The sequence below is a fragment of the Sebastes fasciatus genome, chromosome 19 (assembly GCF_043250625.1).
Source record: "Sebastes fasciatus isolate fSebFas1 chromosome 19, fSebFas1.pri, whole genome shotgun sequence".
Lineage (NCBI taxonomy): Eukaryota > Metazoa > Chordata > Actinopteri > Perciformes > Sebastidae > Sebastes > Sebastes fasciatus.
In genome coordinates, this window is record NC_133813.1 from 8325064 (window position 1) to 8346303 (window position 21240).

The window sequence follows — 21240 nt, forward strand, 5'->3', positions numbered from 1 at the left end:
GCTCCTCCTGCAGTGACACTAACTAAGTCTGAATGAATAAAAACTACATAACCACAGTCTACCTGTACATTACACAACACTAACAACAACCCACTGGAGACTATACAGACATAATAGAGATAATAATTAATTAAAAAAAAGATAAATGGATATTAAACTGTTTAAATCAGCTAAAATGGACAGAGATAGAAAAATACTGAGAACATCAAATAGTAGCTCTGCAGTATTTTTCCTCAGTGTTTCTTTGTTATTTTGTCAAATGTTTGGGTCATTCAGGCATTGATTAAATTCAATTTAGAAAAATGTGATAAGTCTTCTTAACTAAGTCAGAATGGGGAAAAAAAAAAATCAAGCTGCCAGCAAAAACACACAATCTATAATGTACTGAATTTTGTAAATTGCTATAAGAGCCCAGGTTTGGTAGAGGCAGGTAACATTTTTGTTTAACCCTTTTTCCTCCAGTTTTTGGTTAGGAGTTAAGTTAGTGATTTTGTCTTTTATTTCTTTTCTTTTTGAGCAGGCAAGTTTAGGTTATTCAGCTTCCTTTTGTTTATTGTGTTTCTGTGAACCCTGAAGACATTCTTTTTAAATAATCCTTTTGTATGTGTGAGGGCCAGCACCTATAGGGAGCACCGCCCCTTGTAGGTGTGGTTGAATGGAGCTTCCTGCCTTCATAAGGTCAGGTGTGGGTGATTAGAGTCTCTTTGTCTGACTCCTGGTAGATGTGTAGCAGGTCAACACTGTTTGTTCAGGTAAGGGAGAGATGTTGGGAAGGAAAAATGGCTCTATTGTTTTATAGTGAGTTTAACCACTTCCTTTGTATATAGATTTGTAGTGCAGCTGTGTCCTGAGCCGTCCAGAGTGATGCTCTGTACCCCCTTACTGAAAAGATATGTTGCAGGAAAGTGTTAATTTCATAATATATTTTAGGAGTAATATGGTCAATCTAACCTTTTTAGGGAAAGATTCAGCCTTTTGCCTCTCCCCTGGTTGAGTCACAGCAGAGCCAGTGACTGCAGTGAAGTAGGATCCTGAGGAGTAAGGTAACTTAAAGTAGGCTGGTAATGTAGGAGGGTTAGTCCCTCTGAGGTATTCTTACAGGAATATTTGCTCTTTACCATGGTTCCCCTTCTTTTCCAGATTGAAGCTAGACTGCTGCTTTGCCTAGATGTATTTAACACCGAAGCCTGATTGTGACTACTGATTGTCTTACATGGACTAAAAGAGAGACTGTGTCTAGCTGCCCCTTGGTTAATTTGGACATATCCGAGTCAGACTGTTGCATTGTGGTGTTTATTACTTGAAATACGTTTTTAACTCTTTGTAAACCAGAACCAACTGATTCACATTACATTGTATTTTTGTGTCTGTTCTTCCAGGCAGTGGGAGACCTGCAGGGAGTAGACTAGTCGTGGTATTTCCCCTCTTCTTCGCATGCCGTGTGGTAGGCCCAAAAGGGTGATAGTCACTTTTTACAGTTGCATACATTATCCATTTGCAGTGTTGGTTGCAGTATAGTTCATATTGTGCTCACCTGGTGGGTTTGAAGAGGGGTTACAATAGAATCTCCCTGCAGACAGTACCCTGCCTTAGTATTTGGTATTTTTTGGGGTTCTAATTTAAAAGGGGGGTCAGTTGGAGTTTTTATGGAAAAACTGTTTTATCTATTATTGTTGAATAAATATTGTTAATTTATGATTGCCCCACTTTTTTTAGGTTATCCATTTCCATTATTTTTTTCTTTTTAATTTAATAAATTTGGTAGTGTTGAACTGAATGCCCGTCTCCCGCTCTTGAATTTGTGAATTTATTGGTGTCAACACTCAAGTAATTGAGGCCTATTGCTTGTGGGTTTCTGCATTGCATTGGCCATTCTCTATACTGTGTTGGGTTACATAAAGGCTGCAATTCCTTGTTGCTGGTGGTTCTTGGGAACTTGGAAGAGGGAGTCTCATTTTCATGTTGGGCCAGGGTTTCCCGCTAGGCTGGGTCCTAGCATAACAGCTTTAAAATCACCCAGAGGGCAATGAAGTCTGAACACAACACCACAAATACTAGTACAGTATATATATCAAAAATGACTAAAATTTGTCTATTTAATGAGGCAGCATCCACAATAACATGTAGTACACAATGTGTTTTGACTATTACTATCTATTTACTTATTTTGATATTTAGAGAGGGTGGATTCAGTACATGGATACACTTTACTGTGCACAAACAGGAAACTAAATAGCTGAGAACAAAGAGAATAAATCAACACAATACCAAAGAGAGCCACACAAAAACACAGAAAAATACTCAACAAGTCAAAATGTCTGCTGTAAAAGAGGCCTATCACTGTCACCAAGGGAAGACTAAGCCAGGGGGGACACCTGGTGGTGAAAACATGAAATGAAAAACAACCAGGAGTGGAGACAGAGATATGAAAATAACCTTTTCATTTGCTCCTTCCCTGACTGACTCCTTTACTGTCTCTCTACTCTCTGCTGATAATGCACTCAGAATCAACGTGGTTATGATCATACATCAAGATGCACTCTGCTATAACTTGTTTGTGAAAACGTTTTCTTGTCCCTGATGTGGTAATAAACCCTGAAGAGTTCAAAGCCAGGTCACTAACGGCACCGACATTGTCTGTGTTCTTCTACATGAGCAGGTCAAGATTAAAGGTCATCATTAATGAAATGGGTTTAATGAACAGATGTGTTTAATAATGTCACATAGCTGCTACAAACAAACCAAAGTGAACTAAATGATGAGAGGACTAGGTCAACAAATCAACCTAAAGCTGACTTATTATCTGAGCAGGGTTATCTTAGGTTGTGTGTTGAGAGCAGGATGTATTTTTAGGTGGAATCCATTCTGATGTCTCAAACTCTTCATATCATATTCTAAAGAGGGGCTACAAGAACACACCGACTTGCTTGTAAATGACTTATCTTCCTGGAATCTATATAATGCCTCATGACCCTTCCTTCTTCTTACTGCTCTCAATTTCAGTCAGTCCCAGGCAGTCCACATGTTTGCCTCCTCCGCCCCTCACAGATCTGCAAGTGTACACATGGGTGTAACCATGCAAGTGCGCTCACACCTCATTCAATGCAGATCAGTGAGTGAACATGAAAAAGGGAAATCGGTTTTGGTTTGGATCAGTTCCCAGCGTCTTTCTTGTGTGAGGAGGTGAAGCTATATGTCGTTCACTGTCTCTGAGAGGTGAAATGGCGCAGCGAGGAATTCAGATGGAGAAGGAAAAACTCTGCTGTTTGGATCTACTGAAGGATCCGGTGACTATTTCCTGTGGTCATAACTACTGTATGAGCTGTATTAGAAGCCACTGGGATGAAGAGGATCAGAAGGGAATCTACAGCTGTCCTCAGTGCAGACTGCTCCTTGTACCGAGGCCTGTGCTGTTGAAAAACACCATGTTGGCAGATGTAGTGGAGGAAATGAAGAAGACAGGACTCCAAGCTGATCACTGCTATGCCGGACCTGGAGATGTGGCCTGTGATTTCTGCACTGGGAGGAAGCTGAAAGCTCTCAAGTCATGTCTGCAGTGTCTGGTCTCTTACTGTGAGCAGCACCTCCAGCCTCACTATGAATCCCCCGCCTTTGAAAAACACAAGCTGGTCGACCCCTCCAAGAAGCTTCAGGAGAACATCTGCACTCGTCACAATGAGGTGATGAAGATTTTCTGCCGCACTGATCAGCAGTGTATCTGTTATCTCTGCTCCATGGATGAACATAAAGGCCACGACACAGTTTCAGCTGCAGCAGAAATGACTGAGAGGCAAAAAGAGCTCGGGGCGAGTCGACAAAAGATCCAACAGAGAATCCAGAACAGAGAGAAAGATGTGAAGGTTCTCCAGCAGGACATGGAGGCTATCAATCGCTCCGCTGATAAAGCAGTGAAGAACAGCGAGAAGATCTTCACAGATCTGATCCGTCTCATTGAGAAAAGAATCTCAGATGTGAAGCAGCAGGTCAGATCTCAGCAGAAATCTAAAGTGAGTCGAGTCAAAGAGCTTCAGGAGAAGCTGCAGCAGGAGATCACTGATCTGAGGAAGAGAGACACTGACCTGGAGCAGCTGTCACACACAGAGGACCACACCCAGTTTCTACAGAACTGCACCTCGCTGTCAAATCTCGCTGTCTCTAAAAAGTCCTCCATTATCAATATCCGTCCTGTGCGACACTTTGAGGATGTGACAGCAGCTGTGTCAGAGGCCAGAGATAAACTCGAGAATATTCTTACTGAGGCGTGGACCAAGATCTCACTGACAGGGAATGAAGTGAATATTTTACTGCCACAGCCAGATCCCAAGACCAGGGCTGGTTTCTTACAGCATTCATGTCAAATCACACTGAATCCAGACACAGCAACCACACAGCTGTTATTATCTGAAGGGAACAGAAAAGCAACAGGGAGGAGTGCTTTAGCATGGGAATTGGCTGTGTTATCAAATCAGTTACATCTTGATCGCCCAGGTTCACAAAGTGACATTGACCGGCTTCAGGTCCTGAGTAGAGAGAGTTTGACTGGACGTCATTACTGGGAGGTGGAGTGGAGTGGGTTTGCAGTTTCAGTAGCAGTCACATACGCGCACATTAGAAGAGCAGTCTATGAAAGTGGATTTGGGAACAATGAGAAGTCTTGGGCAGTATATTGTTTTGAATTCAGACACAACAACATCAGTACTCCCATCCCAAGTCCTTGGTCCTCCAGAGTAGGAGTGTACCTGGATCACAGTGCAGGTATTCTGTGTTTCTACAGCGTCTCTGAAACCATGACTCTCCTCCACAGAGTCCAGACCACATTCACTCAGCCACTCTATGCTGGACTTTGGGTTAATTACAGTTCCACAGCTGAGCTCAAGTAGACAGAAATAATTGGGTGGATGGGGGAGATTCTGTTTTTCATTTAAATAGATCTTTTCTTCATCTTTGCTGCTCGCCTCTCTTTGCTGTGATGTTTCTGCACTTCCCACTGATGACCTGATAATCATGACTCTGCTGTCTTCTACCTTTGATTCTCTGTTGATATTGTTTAGATGCTGGAACGTTTTGGTTGCTACTGTTAATATACTGTATATTCAAAGAATCTTCTGTTAAAAGTATGAATCTAATTTGTTTCAAAATATCAATGAAACTTGTGTTGTGAACTCTACATTGAAACAATGAAAACAGAAATGAAGTAGAGTCTGACTGCAACATCCACATTAGCTGGAACAATTCATAGATTAATCCATTACTGGATTGACAGAAAATGAATTGGCATCTATTTGGATAATCAATTAATTATTTATTGTATTGCATTGTTCAGTGTTTTCGGTCATTTTATAGACCAAACAATTAATCGAGAAAATAATAATCAGATTAATCAAATAATTATAAATTGTAATCCTGATTCACATATTTACCAGAGTGTACAAAGTGTTATTGTGATATTATGTTAAAATGTTGTTATGTAATTATCATTACGTTGATACTTGTTGGTTTTTCCCCCACAGTGATGACATGTTGGTTTAAAAGACTGATTCTTGTTGAAGTGAATATGCAGATAGAAAGATAGAACCAGTCCTATACCAGGATTTACTGATTGTATGTGAACAAAATCCATCAATAAAGTTGATTTTCAAGTATTTCTTGTGAGTTCATTTAAGAACCTCTACTAGAGGTGCTGGAGAGAAGAGAAAAAGGGGTTTATTAATAAGCAGTTTTTCTCACTCAGGCCTGAAAAACAGGGACTGTAGTATTCTGTATACCTGCGCTGTTGTACTGTAAAAATAAAGAGCTGTAAAGTTAAAACTAAGAAATACAGATCAATGAGCAAAACAGCAGCAGCTCCTCCTGCAGTGACACTAACTAAGTCTGAATGAATAAAAACTACATAACCACAGTCTACCTGTACATTACACAACACTAACAACAATCCACTGGAGACTATTGTGAAGGCCACTCTCCCAAAAAATACAGACATAATAATGAATAATGATAAAAAAAAGGTTCATGGATATTTCACAACTGTTTAAGTCAGTTAAAATGGACAGAGATAGAAAAAAACTGAGAACATCAAATAGTAGCTCTATTTTTCCTGAGTTTTTCTTTGTCCTTTTGCACAACAAACACCAGTTGATATACATGACCATCACACTCTAATGTGCATCATGGTCCTGGGTGGATACTAGAGTGAAACCAAATGTTTGGGTCATTCAGGCATTTATAAAATTCAATTTATAAAATGTGATAATTCTTCTTAACTAACTCAGGAGGTTAGTTACGTTCATTTATTTTTCATAAACGATTGAAATTTCTGTCTATTTAATGAGGCAGCATCCACAATAACATGTAGTACACAATGTGTTTTCATTAACCTATTTACTTATTTTGATATTTAGAGAGGGTGGATTCAGTACATGGATACACTTTACTGTGCACAAACAGGAAACTAAACAGCTGAGAACAAAGAGAATAAATCAACACAATACCAAAGAGAGCCACACAAAAACACAGAAAAATACTCAACAAGTCAAAATGTCTGCTGTAAAAGAGGCCTATCACTGTCACCAAGGGAAGACTAAGCCTGGGGGGACACCTGGTGGTGAAAACATGAAATGAAAAACAACCAGGAGTGGAGACAGAGATATGAAAATAACCTTTTCATTTGCTCCTTCCCTGACTGACTCCTTTACTGTCTCTCTACTCTCTGCTGATAATGCACTCAGAATCAACGTGGTTATGATCATACATCAAGATGCACTCTGCTATAACTTGTTTGTGAAAACGTTTTCTTGTCCCTGATGTGGTAATAAACCCTGAAGAGTTTAAAGCCAGGTCACTAACAGCACCGACATTGTCTGTGTTCTTCTACATGAGCAGGTCAAGATTAAAGGTCGTCATTAATGAAATGGGTTTAATGAACAGATGTGTTTAATAATGTCACATAGCTGCTACAAACAAACCAAAGTGAACTAAATGGTGAGAGGACTAGGTCAACACATCAACCTAAAGCTGACTTATTATCTCAGCAGGGTTATCTTAGGTTGTGTGTTGAGAGCAGGATGTATTTTTAGGTGGAATCCAGTCTTCAACTGTTCATATCATATTCTAAAGAGGGGCTACAAGAACACACTGACTTGCTTGTAAACGACTTATCTTCCTGGAATCTATATAATGCCTCATGACCCTTCCTTCTTCTTACTGCTCTCAAGTTCAGCCAGTCCCAGTCAGTCCACATGTTTCCTGCTTCCTCCGCCACTCACAGATCTGCAAGTGTACAGATGGGTGTAACCATGCAAGTGCGCTCACACCTCATTCACCGCAGATCAGTGAGTGAACATCAAAAGGGGAACTCAGTTTTGGTTCGGATCAGTGCCCAGCGTCTTTCTTGTATGAGGAAGTGAAGCTATTTTTCATTCACTGTCTCTGAGAGGTGAAATGGCGCAGCGAGGAATTCAGATGGACGAGGAAAAACTCTGCTGTTCGATCTGTTTGGATCTACTGAAGGATCCGGTGACTATTTCCTGTGGTCATAACTACTGTATGAGCTGTATTAGAAGCCACTGGGATGAAGAGGATCCGAAGGGAATCTACAGCTGTCCTCAGTGCAGACTGCTCCTTGTACCGAGGCCTGTGCTGTTGAAAAACACCATGTTGGCAGATTTAGTGGAGGACCTGAAGAAGACAGGACTCCAAGCTGCTCCAGCTGATCACTGCTATGCCGGACCTGGAGATGTGGCCTGTGATTCCTGCACTGGGAGGAAGATGAAAGCTCTCAAGTCCTGTCTGCAGTGTCTGGTCTCTTTCTGTGAGCAGCACCTCCAGCCTCACTATGAATCCCCCGCCTTTGAAAAACACAAGCTGGTCGACCCCTCCAAGAAGCTTCAGGAGAACATCTGCACTCGTCACAATGAGGTGATGAAGATTTTCTGCCGTACTGATCAGCAGTGTATCTGTTATCTCTGCTCCATGGATGAACATAAAGGCCACGACACAGTTTCAGCTGCAGCAGAAATGACTGAGAGGCAGGAAGAGCTCGGGGCGAGTCGACAAAAGATCCAGCAGAGAATCAAGAAGAGAGAGAAAGATGTGAAGGTGCTCCAGCAGGAGGTGGAGACTATCAATCACTCTGCTGATAAAGCAGTGAAGAACAGTGAGAAGATCTTCACAGATCTGATCCGTCTCATTGAGAAAAGAAGCTCCGATGTGAAGCAGCAGGTCAGATCTCAGCAGAAATCTAAAGTGAGTCGAGTCAAAGAGCTTCAGGAGAAGCTGCAGCAGGAGATCACTGATCTGAGGAGGAGAGACACTGAACTGGAGCAGCTGTCACACACAGAGGACCACACCCAGTTTCTACAGAACTACCCCTCGCTGTCAAATCTCGCTGTCTCTAAAAAGTCATCCAGCATCAATATCCGTCCTGTGCGACACTTTGAGGATGTGACAGCAGCTGTGTCAGAGGCCAGAGATAAACTCGAGAACATTCTTACTGAGGCGTGGACCAAGATCTCACTGACAGGGACTAAAGTGGATATTTTACTGCCACAGGCAGAGCCCAAGACCAGGGCTGATGTCTTACAGTATTCATGTCAAATCACACTGGATCCAGACACAGCAAACACACAGCTGTTATTATCTGAAGGGAACAGAAAAGCAACAGTGGAGAGAGGACCAATACAGAAAATTTTATGGTATGGTAACCCAAAATTACGCAGCAACATTGACCAGCTTCAGGTCCTGAGCAGAGAGAGTTTGACTGGACGTCATTACTGGGAGGTGGAGTGGAGTGGGATAGTTTTAGTAGCAGTCACATACGCACATATGAGAAGAGCAGTCTATGAAAGTGGATTTGGAAAAAATGACAAGTCTTGGGCATTAGATTGTTCACGTTATCGTTATGAATTCAGTCATAACAACATCAGAACTCCCATCTCAGGTCCTCTGTCCTCCAGAGTAGGAGTGTACCTGGATCACAGTGCAGGTATTCTGTGTTTCTACAGCGTCTCTGAAACCATGACTCTCCTCCACAGAGTCCAGACCACATTCACTCAGCCACTCTATGCTGGACTTTTTGTAGGTCCTGATTCCACAGCTAAGCTCAAGTAGACTGGAATCATTGGGTGGATGGGGGAGATTCTGTTTTTCATTTAAATAGATCTTTTCTTCATCTTTGCTGCTTGCCTCTCTTTGCTGTGATGTTTCTGCACTTCCCACTGATGACCTGATAATCATGACTCTGCTGTCTTCTACCTTTGATTCTCTGTTGATATTGTTTAAATGTTGGAACGTTTTGGTTGAATTAATAAGCATTTTTATTTTAGTTTTTGCCGTTAATGTTAAAATGGTGACGATATACTGTATATTGAAAGAATCTTCTGTTAAAAGTATGAATCTAATTTGTTTTAAAATATCAATGAAACTTGTGTTGTGAACTCTACATTGAAACAATGAAAACACAAATGAAGTAGAGTCTGACTGCAACATCCACATTAGCTGGAACAATTCATTGATTAATCCATTACTGGATTGACAGGAAATGAATTGACATCTATTTGGATAATCAATTAATTATTTATTGTATTGCATTGTTCAGTGTTTTCTAACATTTTATAGACCAAACAATTAATCAATTAATCGAGAAAATAATTATCAAAATAATCAAATAATTGTAAATTGTAACCCTGATTCACATATTTACCAGAGTGTATAAAGTGTTATTGTGTTATTATGTTAAAGTGTTATTATGTCATTATCATTACTTTGATACTTGTTGGTTTTTCCCCCACAGTGATGACATGTTGGTTTAACAGACTGATTCTTGTTGAAGTGAATATGCAGATAGAAAGATAGAACCAGTCCTATACCAGGATTTACTGATTGTATGTGAACAAAATCCATCAATAAAGTTGATTTTCAAGTATTTCTTGTGAGTTCATTTAAGAACCTCTACTAGAGGAGCTGGAGAGAAGAGAAAAAGGGGTTTATTAATAAGCAGTTTTTTTCACTCAGGCCTGAAAAACAGGGACTGTAGTATTCTGTATACCTGCGCTGTTGTACTGTAAAAATAAAGAGCTGTAAAGTTAAAACTAAGAAATACAGATCAATGAGCAAAACAGCAGCAGCTCCTCCTGCAGTGACACTAACTAAGTCTGAATGAATAAAAACTACATAACCACAGTCTACCTGTACATTACACAACACTAACAACGATCCACTGGAGACTATTGTGAAGGCCACTCTCCCTAAAAATACACACATAATAATGATAATAATGAATAATGATAAAAAAGGTTCATGGATATTTCACAACTGTTTAAGTCAGTTAAAATGGACAGAGATAGAAAAACTGAGAACATCAAATAGTAGTTCTATTTTTCCTGAGTTGTTCTTTGTCCTTTTGCACAACAAACACCAGTTGATATACAGGACCATCACACTCTAATGTGCATCATGGTCCTGGCTGGATACTAGAGTGAAACCCAATGTTTGGGTCATTCAGCCATTTGTACAATTCAATTTAGAATATGTGATAATTCTTCTTAACTAACTCAGGAGGGGAAAAGATAAATCAGACTGCCAGCAAGAACACAGCAACTATAATGTACAGAATTTTGTAAATTGCTATAAGAGCCCAGGTTTGGTAGAGGCAGGTTACATTTTTGTAGAACCCTTTTTTCTCCTGATTTTGGTTGGGAGTTAAGTTAGTGATTTGTGTTCTGTTTCCTTTCTTTTTGAGTAGGCAAGTTTAGGGTATACAGCTTCCTTCTGTTTATTGTTTTGCTGTGAGCCTACCCTGAAGACATTCTTTTTAAATGAACCTTTTTTAAGAGCTGCAATTCCTTGTTACTGGTGGTTCTTGGGAACTTGGAAGAGGGGAGCTTCATTTTCACCCAGCGATACGAATATGACGCTCTTGTTGATGGCGTTTGAGCACTCTGCATAGTCTGAACCACGGACTGTGCTATGCCTAACAGACTAGCTTGAACCCCTGTGGAAAGGGATGGAACCGGGTCCCCTGCGCCTGACTCACGAACCAGGAGGTTCTGGAAACACATCCTGTCCTCTGGCTGCAGCATGGACTGTGACAGCCACAGGTGGCGCCCAACACCCCATAGCCCTGCCATGGCCTTGCCAGTTGCCTCTACCTGCTCTCTCGTTAGTTTAGGGAGAAGTAAGGAAACCTGTTGCAACTCCGTTATCAGGTCTGCACCACACTCCTCCTTCAGCTGTTGTGGTGAAGTGCCAATATGGCGCTGTGTTAGCGAGCTGGGTCTGGACCGTCATCGCACCATGCAGCTTAATCAGAAGGGCATCCATCACTCTGCACTTCTTGCTTGGGACACTATTGACTTAAATGGAGAAACCAAGGCTGCCAAAGCCTGGTCCATTAGAGGTAACGGCCCACAGCCTAGCCTCTCCTGATTGTCAACTGACGCCAAGCGTTTACAGAGCCCAGACCAGCGACCAACACCTGACGGTGTCTGAAACTGCTTCCGGACCACCTCCTCAAAGCCCGAAAGAAAAGGCAAAGAGAAACACGTGGGATCTTCATTGGATGCCACACTTTGCCGACCAAAATTTCTGACATGTCAGAAATTCAACCGACTGTCCAACGGCCGGTGGGGAGGAGTTAATCGGTCTTCGGTCCCCCCTGTACACCGCACGGCAAACGACACCCGACACCCGACACCCGACACCCAACGAAGCTGAAATTCGGCCCAACTCTAAAATGAGTTGTGCGGCTCAAAATTGGGGCCAGAAACAGGCTAAAATGGTACAGTGTATAGCCAGCTTAAGTAACGTCAAAGATAACATCTGATAAATTGTTGAATTAAAGTGATGTCATCGATGTGGAAGTGAGTTTATCAGACCTGTTTAGCTAATTAGCCACTACTAGCATAACTCAGCCAAATCTGCGACCAAACTGTCGGTGGTTGAGTTGCACTGTGGGTAATGTTTTGAAAAGGAACTTTGAACTGTCCATCGTGAGTCCAACTACATTATAGGACTGTAATGGAGTACTCTTTGAATGGGCAGAATTGAAGAATTGAAACAAAACTGCAGTAAATCCAAGAGTCTCATTTCTTTTTTGTTAATGGCCTGACAGTCCTATCAACACTCTGCTTCCACACACAGTCAAGTTACTGTTAACCTACTTATGTTACACAGCTTTTCCAAGCAGACTAACCTGTATTGCTGAGAGGACTGGGTTTGGACATTATGGCAATATTCATATTTCAGTTGTATGCTGTGGCCAATAAAGTTTTATGTACAGTACAATCTTTGCTCTATGTTGTAAAGGGGGCCGATAAAGAGAGTCCAAGTCCAAACCATTCATCTTCCAGGAACAAATCAAAGGCTGATCTGATAAACTCTATCTTATGCTCTTAAATGCCTTTCAATTGAAATATTACAGTCCAGACGTTCGCTGGCTCTGAGAGGTGAAATGGCGCAGCGAGGAATTCAGATGGACGAGGAAAAACTCTGCTGTTCGATCTGTTTGGATCTACTGAAGGATCCGGTGACTATTCCCTGTGGTCACAACTACTGTATGAGCTGTATTAGAAGCCACTGGGATGAAGAGGATCAGAAAGGAATCTACAGCTGTCCTCAGTGCAGACAGACCTTTGGACCGAGGCCTGCTCTGGTGAAAAACACCATGTTGGCAGATGTAGTGGAGGAACTGAAGAAGACAGGACTCCAAGCTGCTCCAGCTGATCACTGCTATGCTGGACCTGGAGATGTGGCCTGTGATTTCTGTACTGGGAGGAAGCTGAAAGCTCTCAAGTCCTGCCTGCAGTGTCTGGTCTCTTTCTGTGAGCAGCACCTCCAGCCTCACTATGAATCCCCCGCCTTTGAAAAACACAAGCTGGTCGACCCCTCCAAGAAGCTTCAGGAGAACATCTGCACTCGTCACAATGAGGTGATGAAGATTTTCTGCCGCACTGATCAGCAGTGTATCTGTTATCGCTGCTCCATGGATGAACATAAAGGCCACGATACAGTCTCAGCTGCAGCAGAAATGACTGAGAGGCAGAAAGAGCTCGGGGCGAGTCGACAAAAGATCCAGCAGAGAATCCAGAACGGAGAGAAAGATGTGAAGGTGCTCCAGCAGGAGGTGGAGACTATCAATCACTCTGCTGATAAAATAGTGGAGGACAGCGAAAAGATCTTCACAGATCTGATCCGTCTCATTGAGAAAAGAAGCTCTGATGTGAAGCAGCAGGTCAGATCTCAGCAGAAATCTAAAGTGAGTCGAGTCAAAGAGCTTCAGGAGAAGCTGCAGCAGGAGATCACTGATCTGAGGAAGAGAGACACTGAACTGGAGCAGCTGTCACACACAAAGGACCACACCCAGTTTCTACAGAACTATCCCTCGCCGTCAAATCTTGCTGTCACTAAAAAGTCATCCAGCATCAATATCCGTCCTGTGCGACACTTTGAGGATGTGACAGCAGCTGTGTCAGAGGCCAGAGATAAACTCGAGAAAATTCTTACTGAGCCCAAGACCATGGCTGATTTCTCACAGTATTCATGTCAAATCACACTGGATCCAGATACAGCAGACACATTGCTGTTATTATCTGAAGGGAACAGAAAAGCAACAGCGGGAACATCATTATTTAAAGAGGTGAGTATGTTATTTCAGTTAGCACTTGGTGGCCCAGGTTCATTCAGCAACATTGAAAGTCTTCAGGTCCTGAGCAGACAGAGTTTGACTGGATGTCATTACTGGGAGGTGGAGTGGAGTGGGCCTGTAGTTTCAGTAGCAGTCACATACGCACATATGAGAAGAGCAGTCTATGAAAGTGTATTTGGAAACAATGACAAGTCTTGGGCATTAGATTGTTCACGTTATCGTTATGAATTCAGACACAACAACATCAGAACTCCCATCCCAGGTCCTTGGTCCTCCAGAGTAGGAGTGTACCTGGATCACAGTGCAGGTATTCTGTGTTTCTACAGCGTCTCTGAAACCATGACTCTCCTCCACAGAGTCCAGACCACATTCACTCAGCCACTCTATGCTGGACTTTGGGTAGGTTATAGATGCACAGCTGAGCTCAAGTAGACAGAAATGATTAGGTGGATGGGGGAGATTCTGTTTTTCATTTGAATAGATCTTTTCTTCATCTTTGCTGCTCGCCTCTCTTTGCTGTGATGTTTCTGCACTTCCCACTGATGACCTGATAATCATGACTCTGCTGTCTTCTACCTTTGATTCTCTGTTGATATTGTTTAAATGTTGGAACGTTTTGGTTGATACTGTTAATATACTGTATATTCAAAGAATTTTATGTTGAAAGTATGAATCTAATTTGTTTTAAAATATCAATGAAACTTGTGTTGTGAACTCTACATTGAAACAATGAAAACATAAATGAAGTAGAGTCTGACTGCAACATCCACATTAGCTGGAACAATTCATTGATTAATCCATTACTGGATTGACAGAAAATGAATTGACATCTATTTGGATAATCTATTAATTATTTATTGTATTGCATTGTTCAGTGTTTTCTGTCATTTTATAGACCAAACAATTAATCAATTAATCAAGAAAATAATCATCAGATTAATCAAATAATCATAAATTGTAACCCTGATTCACATATTTACCAGAGTGTATAAAGTGTTATTGTGATATTATGTTAAAGTGTTATTATGTAATTATCATTACGTTGATACTTGTTGGTTTTTCCCCCACAGTGATGACATGTTGGTTTAACAGACTGATTTTTGTTGAAGTGAATATGCAGATAGAAAGATAGAACCAGTCCTATACCAGGATTTACTGATTGTATGTGAACAAAATCCATCAATAAAGTTGATTTTCAAGTATTTCTTGTGAGTTCATTTAAGAACCTCTACTAGAGGTGCTGGAGAGAAGAGAAAAAGGGGTTTATTAATAAGCAGTTTTTCTCACTCAGGCCTGAAAAACAGGGACTGTAGTATTCTGTATACCTGCGCTGTTGTACTGTAAAAATAAAGAGCTGAAAAGTTAAAACTAAGAAATACAGATCAATGAGCAAAACAGCAGCAGCTCCTCCTGCAGTGACACTAACTAAGTCTGAATGAATAAAAACTACATAACCACAGTCTACCTGTACATTAAACAACACTAACAACAACCCACTGGAGACTATTGTGAAGGCCACTCTCCCTAAAAATACAGACATAATAATGATAATAATGAATAATGATAAAAAAGGTTCATGGATATTTCACAACTGTTTAAGTCAGTTAAAATGGACAGAGATAGAAAAAAAACTGAGAACATCAAATAGTAGCTCTATTTTTCCTCAGTTTTTCTTTGTCCTTTTGCACAACAAACACCAGTTGATATACAGGACCATCACACTCTAATGTGCATCATGGTCCTGGGTGGATACTAGAGTGAAACCAAATGTTTGGGTCATTCAGGCATTTATAAAATTCAATTTAGAAAATGTGATAATTCTTCTTAACTAACTCAGGAGGTTAGTTACGTTCATTTATTTTTCATAAACGATTGAAATTTCTGTCTATTTAATGAGGCAGCATCCACAATAACATGTAGTACACAATGTGTTTTCATAAACCTATTTACTTATTTTGATATTTAGAGAGGGTGGATTCAGTACATGGATACACTTTACTGTGCACAAACAGGAAACTAAACAGCTGAGAACAAAGAGAATAAATCAACACAATACCAAAGAGAGCCACACAAAAACACAGAAAAATACTAAACAAGTCAAAATGTCTGCTGTAAAAGAGGCCTATAACTGTCACCAAGGGAAGACTAAGCCAGGGGGGACACCTGGTGGTGAAAACATGAAATGAAAAACAACCAGGAGTGGAGACAGAGATATGAAAATAACCTTTTCATTTGCTCCTTCCCTGACTGACTCCTTTACTGTCTCTCTACTCTCTGCTGATAATGCACTCAGAATCAACGTGGTTATGATCATACATCAAGATGCACTCTGCTATAACTTGTTTGTGAAAACGTTTTCTTGTCCCTGATGTGGTAATAAACCCTGAAGAGTTCAAAGCCAGGTCACTAACAGCACCGACATTGTCTGTGTTCTTCTACATGAGCAGGTCAAGATTAAAGGTCATCATTAATGAAATGGGTTTAATGAACAGATGTGTTTAATAATGTCACATAGCTGCTACAAACAAACCAAAGTGAACTAAATGATGAGAGGACTAGGTCAACACATCAACCTAAAGCTGACTTATTATCTCAGCAGGGTTATCTTAGGTTGTGTGTTGAGAGCAGGATGTATTTTTAGGTGGAATTCATTCATTCTGATGTCTCAAACTCTTCACATCATATTCTAAAGAGGGGCTACATGAACACACTGACTTGCTTGTAAACGACTTATCTTCCTGGAATCTATCAAAGCCTCATGACCCTTCCTTCCTCTTACTGCTCTCAATTTCAGTCAGTCCCAGTCAGTCCAGTCAGTCCACATGTTTTGCTTCCTCCGCCCCTCCCAGATCTGCAAGTGTACAGATGGGTGTAACCATGCAAGTGCGCTCACACCCCATTCAATGCAGATCAGTGAGTGAACATGAAAAAAGGATCTCAGTTTTGGTTTGGATCAGTGCCCAGCGTCTTTCTTGTATGAGGAAGTGAAGCTATTTTTCATTCACTGTCTCTGAGAGGTGAAATGGCGCAGCGAGGAATTCAGATGGACGAGGAAAAACTCTGCTGTTCGATCTGTTTGGATCTACTGAAGGATCCGGTGACTATTTCCTGTGGTCATAACTACTGTATGAGCTGTATTAGAAGCCACTGGGATGAAGAGGATCCGAAGGGAATCTACAGCTGTCCTCAGTGCAGACTGCTCCTTGTACCGAGGCCTGTGCTGTTGAAAAACACCATGTTGGCAGATTTAGTGGAGGAAATGAAGAAGACAGGACTCCAAGCTGCTCCAGCTGATCACTGCTATGCCGGACCTGGAGATGTGGCCTGTGATTTCTGCACTGGGAGGAAGCTGAAAGCTCTCAAGTCCTGTCTGCAGTGTCTGGTCTCTTACTGTGAGCAGCACCTCCAGCCTCACTATGAATCCCCCGCCTTTGAAAAACACAAGCTGGTCGACGCCACCAAGAAGCTTCAGGAGAACATCTGCACTCGTCACAATGAGGTGATGAAGATTTTCTGCCGCACTGATCAGCAGTGTATCTGTTATCGCTGCTCCATGGATGAACATAAAGGCCACGACACAGTCTTAGCCTCAACAGAAATGACTGAGAGGCAGGAAGAGCTTGGGGCGAGTCGGCAAAAGATCCAGCAGAGAATCCAGAAGAGAGAGAAAGATGTGAAGGTACTCCAGCAGGAGGCGGATGCTATCAATCACTCTGCTGATAAAGCAGTGAAGAACAGCGAGAATATCTTCACAGATCTGATCCGTCTCATTGAGAAAAGAATCTCAGATGTGAAGCAGCAGGTCAGATCTCAGCAGAAAACTGAAGTGAGTCGAGTCAAAGAGCTTCAGAAAGAGCTAGAGGAGGAGATCATCGAACTGAGGAGGAAAGACACTGAGCTGGAGCAGCTGTCACACGGAGAGGACCACACCCAGTTTCTACTCAGGTACCACCTTCTGTCACATCTTAGTGAATCTACAGACTTACCCAGGAAAAATATCTGTCCTCTGAGGTACTGGGAGGATATGCCAGTGGCTGTGTCAGAGGCCAGAGATAGACTACAGGACATTCTTAGTGAGGAATGGATCAAGATCTCACATACACTGACTAACCTGGAAGTGCTACTGCCACAAGAAGAGCCCAAGAGCAGAGATGAATTCTTAAAGTATTCACAAAGAATCACTCTGGATCCAAACACAGCACACCCTCGGCTGTTATTATCTGAGGAGAACAGAAAAGCAACAAACATGAGTAAAAAACAATCGGATTCTAGTCAGCCAGATCGATTTATTAACAGGTCTCAGGTCCTGGGTCAGGAGAGTCTGACTGGACGTCATTACTGGGAGGTAGAGTGGAGTGGGATAGGTGTTCATGTAGCTGTCACATACAAGGATATTGCCAGAAAGGGAGCAGAAAGTGAATTTGGAAACAATGACAAGTCTTGGGCATTAGATTGTTCAGATGATGGTTATGAATTCAGTCATAACGAAAATGGTACCTCTATCTCAGGCCCTCAGTCCTCCAGAGTAGGAGTGTACCTGGATCACAGGGCAGGTATGCTGTGTTTCTACAGCGTCTCTGAAACCATGACTCTCCTCCACAGAGTCCAGACCACATTCACTCAGCCACTCTATGCTGGGCTCAGGGTTTATAGTATTTTGGGTTTTAGATCATCGGCTGAGCTTTGTGAGCCAGAAGACAAAGGCTGTTAAAGAGGCACTGGGTGAGATTTTGTTGTGAGTGTGTAAATACATCTTCATCCATCTTTGCTGCTCAGCTGCCTTCACGGTTTGATCACAATCACTGATCATATGACTACAGGAGTTTTCTTTTTTATTCAAATACCTTTTTAATTTTGGTCATTGTGTCTACTGTAAAAGACAACAAAAAAATAAATAATAAAAAATGTTAAAAACTGAGATATTAACTAAAATATTCAAAAAGAAATATACAACATAATGTAATGGTTAATGGTAAAAGAGATGGAGCTGTTCACTGATATTGATCAGTATTCTATTGTGTTAATTACTAATTCAATGTTTCTGGGATATTTATATTATTTGTAACATGGTTATATGGAAATAAATAGATTTTGAACTAAAACTTCTAGTAAACAGTAAATATGTAAACAATAAACATGACCAAAACATGGAGAGCGCCTGAGTATATCTTTATAAATTGTATCATAAATGTTGTATTTTAGTGTATTTTCATCAAATTTATAGTTACTGTTGTAGTCAAAGTGTAGTATAATACATTCAGTTGCATCACATGTCTGTGGGATCATGGCTTTAATGGTGATTTTAGCTTTGAAATTAAGATTTTATACTATGCTTTTTTTTTTATTGCTTCTCCATTGGAATCTCCATGTTAATGTAGTTTTGTTTACTTACCATTTATTCATATTACTTAGTTTCTAACCTTTCTAATGAGACCAAATATGCATACATGCCTTATGATTGAGGAACTGGTCCTGATTTTTCCGAGGAATAAGGCTAGAGCTCAGGAGGTTAAATATCGTGTATATGGATATAAGAATGTATGGAAAGAGTGAACCAGTTTACCAATTTACTGATTGGATATGTGAACAAAATTAATCAATAAAGTTTTTTCAAAATGAATACAGTATCCTTGTGTGTTTAGTCAAGAAAGTATTAAATCTACAAAAGAAAATATGAAAATAATATGAAAGTATAACTGAGGGCCTTTTCCCACTAAAACATAACAAAGTGCAGTCGAATATAGAGAAGTGGAATCCCGACTAAAAGGAAGCAGCAGTGTAATCAACCACACTGGGTGAGTTAAATGTCTGAATGAAGTAATTCGGCCTCATTTACACATTTTCTTATGTTCTCTCTTAAATTTGTTTGCAAACACACAATGGGAGTAAAACAAGAAAACCCTATGTCTGATTCATTAACCAAGCAAAGGCCATTGATTTGTTGTAAGGGCAGCTGCAGTACATACTAAAAGTAAAAAGAAAACTCACCTGTTTCACCAGGAAGAACTGTGCAAAAAAATTACGTTGTTATTAATTATCAAAGATTACTATGCATTATCCATGAATGTAGCATCTTCCTAAATGAGATATTTCATTTGTGTTAGGATATAAATTCATGTTTGGTAGGCCTAGTGCTTCAGACTGCATTCTCTCGATTCGTGTCCACAGTAGGCATCACATGGCTCCACCTTGTGGAACAAAAGAACCATTACAGTTAATAGAAATACCTTATTTAAACATGAATGATATGAAAAAAAACGTTTTATATATTGTTGATTTGATGGATGAACATAGCCATTTTTTACAAATTATGAACGGCCGAATGGTGCGTCACTTTTAATGCTGCGGCCGCAAGGAATTGTGGGATGTTATTCTCTCTTTTCCTTTGGTAAAGGATGGTCCAGTGTATCCTATGCTAAAGGAGATAATAAAGGAAGCATCTAAGCCTCTTTCCTTAACATTTGGTGAATTCGAACAGCTCTTATGATGGCTGCTACTGAGATACTTCCGGGTCATTTCACTCCGTTAGGAACCTTCCTAAGCAAAAAGGACTATTCGAACGCAATTTATTTATTTTTTTATTTGTTTTTATTTTATGTTGGTTTTGTTTTGTTTGTCACAGCTCTTTCAGTTTTCGATATGCTTCTTTTGTATGTAAATGTTTTAATGTGTTCTGCTGTTACTATGCATACTGTAATTTTGAAATAATAAAAAAAAAAAAAAAAACATAAAAAAAAAAAAAAAAAAAAATATTCGTCTTGCCCGGTCCAATATGGCGTCCACGCTGACGTATCGCCGCAACGGGCTCGTCACTACGTCACTACGGTGGCTCGTAGGGCATCACTACAGTGGCCATGCCGCACGAACATCATTGAGAGTGTCTCTGGTCACCTGATGAATGTAATGTCTAATATTCTCTCTCTGTTAACTGCTTTTAACTCCTGAGGGAGATATCTGTCTCTTTAGCTGCTAAATGCTCCACTATCTTCACCAGCTAGTCTCTCTTTATATAGTATTATAAAGAATAAAGTTACTAGGGCTGCCCCCTCTCAGTCGATTAGTTGACTAATCGGTCGATTAGATTAGATTTCATTAGTCAGCTGACTCCTTCCCTGACTGACTCCTTTACTGTCTCTCTACTCTGCTGATAATGCACTCAGAATCAACGTGGTTATGATCATACATCAAGATGCACTCTGCAATAGGCCCTACATATAACTTGTTTGTAAAATTGAACAACTGGTAGACTTTAAACATTGAACAAAACGTTTTCTTGTCCCTGATGTGGTAATAAACCCTGAAGAGTTCAAAGCCAGAGGCCTGTACTACGAAGCGAGTTCAACATACCCAGGGTATCTTCTCGTTATCTGACTTCACTTAACCTAACAAACGAGATCTCGCTAAACTGTACTACGAAGCTGGTTATCAACTCGGTAAATCAACCCAGGGTTTTCCAATCTCATTATGAGCGCGTTCACATGAACGAGGAGGTGTTTGCAACATATAACCAGAGACATTGACAAGTCTACTGACAGCAGACAGAGAGGCACATTTAACAAAGAGTAAACTATATCAGACAAATACGAAGAAGTTAAACACTT

General features: G+C 40.7%; 3 protein-coding genes across 3 annotated transcripts; all 3 read left to right on the plus strand.

The window, feature by feature from the left end:
* The first annotated feature begins 3221 nt into the window (after positions 1–3221).
* LOC141756929 (tripartite motif-containing protein 16-like) lies at positions 3222–5301 on the plus strand. The gene has a single exon (XM_074616986.1). It carries the CDS (start codon positions 3222–3224, stop codon positions 4878–4880), a length of 1659 nt encoding a protein of 552 aa, XP_074473087.1. The 3' UTR covers positions 4881–5301.
* A 1795-nt stretch (positions 5302–7096) lies between these two features.
* Positions 7097–9917, plus strand: LOC141756927 (E3 ubiquitin/ISG15 ligase TRIM25-like). The gene has a single exon (XM_074616983.1). The coding sequence runs from the start codon at positions 7438–7440 to the stop codon at positions 9103–9105; it is 1668 nt and encodes a 555-aa protein (XP_074473084.1). The 5' UTR covers positions 7097–7437; the 3' UTR covers positions 9106–9917.
* A 2510-nt stretch (positions 9918–12427) lies between these two features.
* LOC141757835 (uncharacterized) lies at positions 12428–19644 on the plus strand. Its single transcript, XM_074618691.1, has 3 exons — positions 12428–14067; positions 16434–16522; positions 16621–19644. The coding sequence occupies exons 1-3, from the start codon at positions 12446–12448 to the stop codon at positions 18348–18350; spliced, it is 3441 nt and encodes a 1146-aa protein (XP_074474792.1). The 5' UTR covers positions 12428–12445; the 3' UTR covers positions 18351–19644.
* The last annotated feature ends 1596 nt before the right edge of the window (positions 19645–21240 follow it).

Coding starts and splice junctions, on each gene's coding strand:
- LOC141756929 (XM_074616986.1), top strand. CDS start 3,222: ATGGCGCAGCGAGGAATTCAGATGGAGAAGGAAAAACTCTGCTGTTTG.
- LOC141756927 (XM_074616983.1), top strand. CDS start 7,438: ATGGCGCAGCGAGGAATTCAGATGGACGAGGAAAAACTCTGCTGTTCG.
- LOC141757835 (XM_074618691.1), top strand. CDS start 12,446: ATGGCGCAGCGAGGAATTCAGATGGACGAGGAAAAACTCTGCTGTTCG. Junction 14,068..16,433: donor AGATGCACAGCTGAGCTCAA/GTAGACAGAAAT, acceptor TCTCAATTTCAG/TCAGTCCCAGTCAGTCCAGT. Junction 16,523..16,620: donor AGATGGGTGTAACCATGCAA/GTGCGCTCACAC, acceptor TTCTTGTATGAG/GAAGTGAAGCTATTTTTCAT.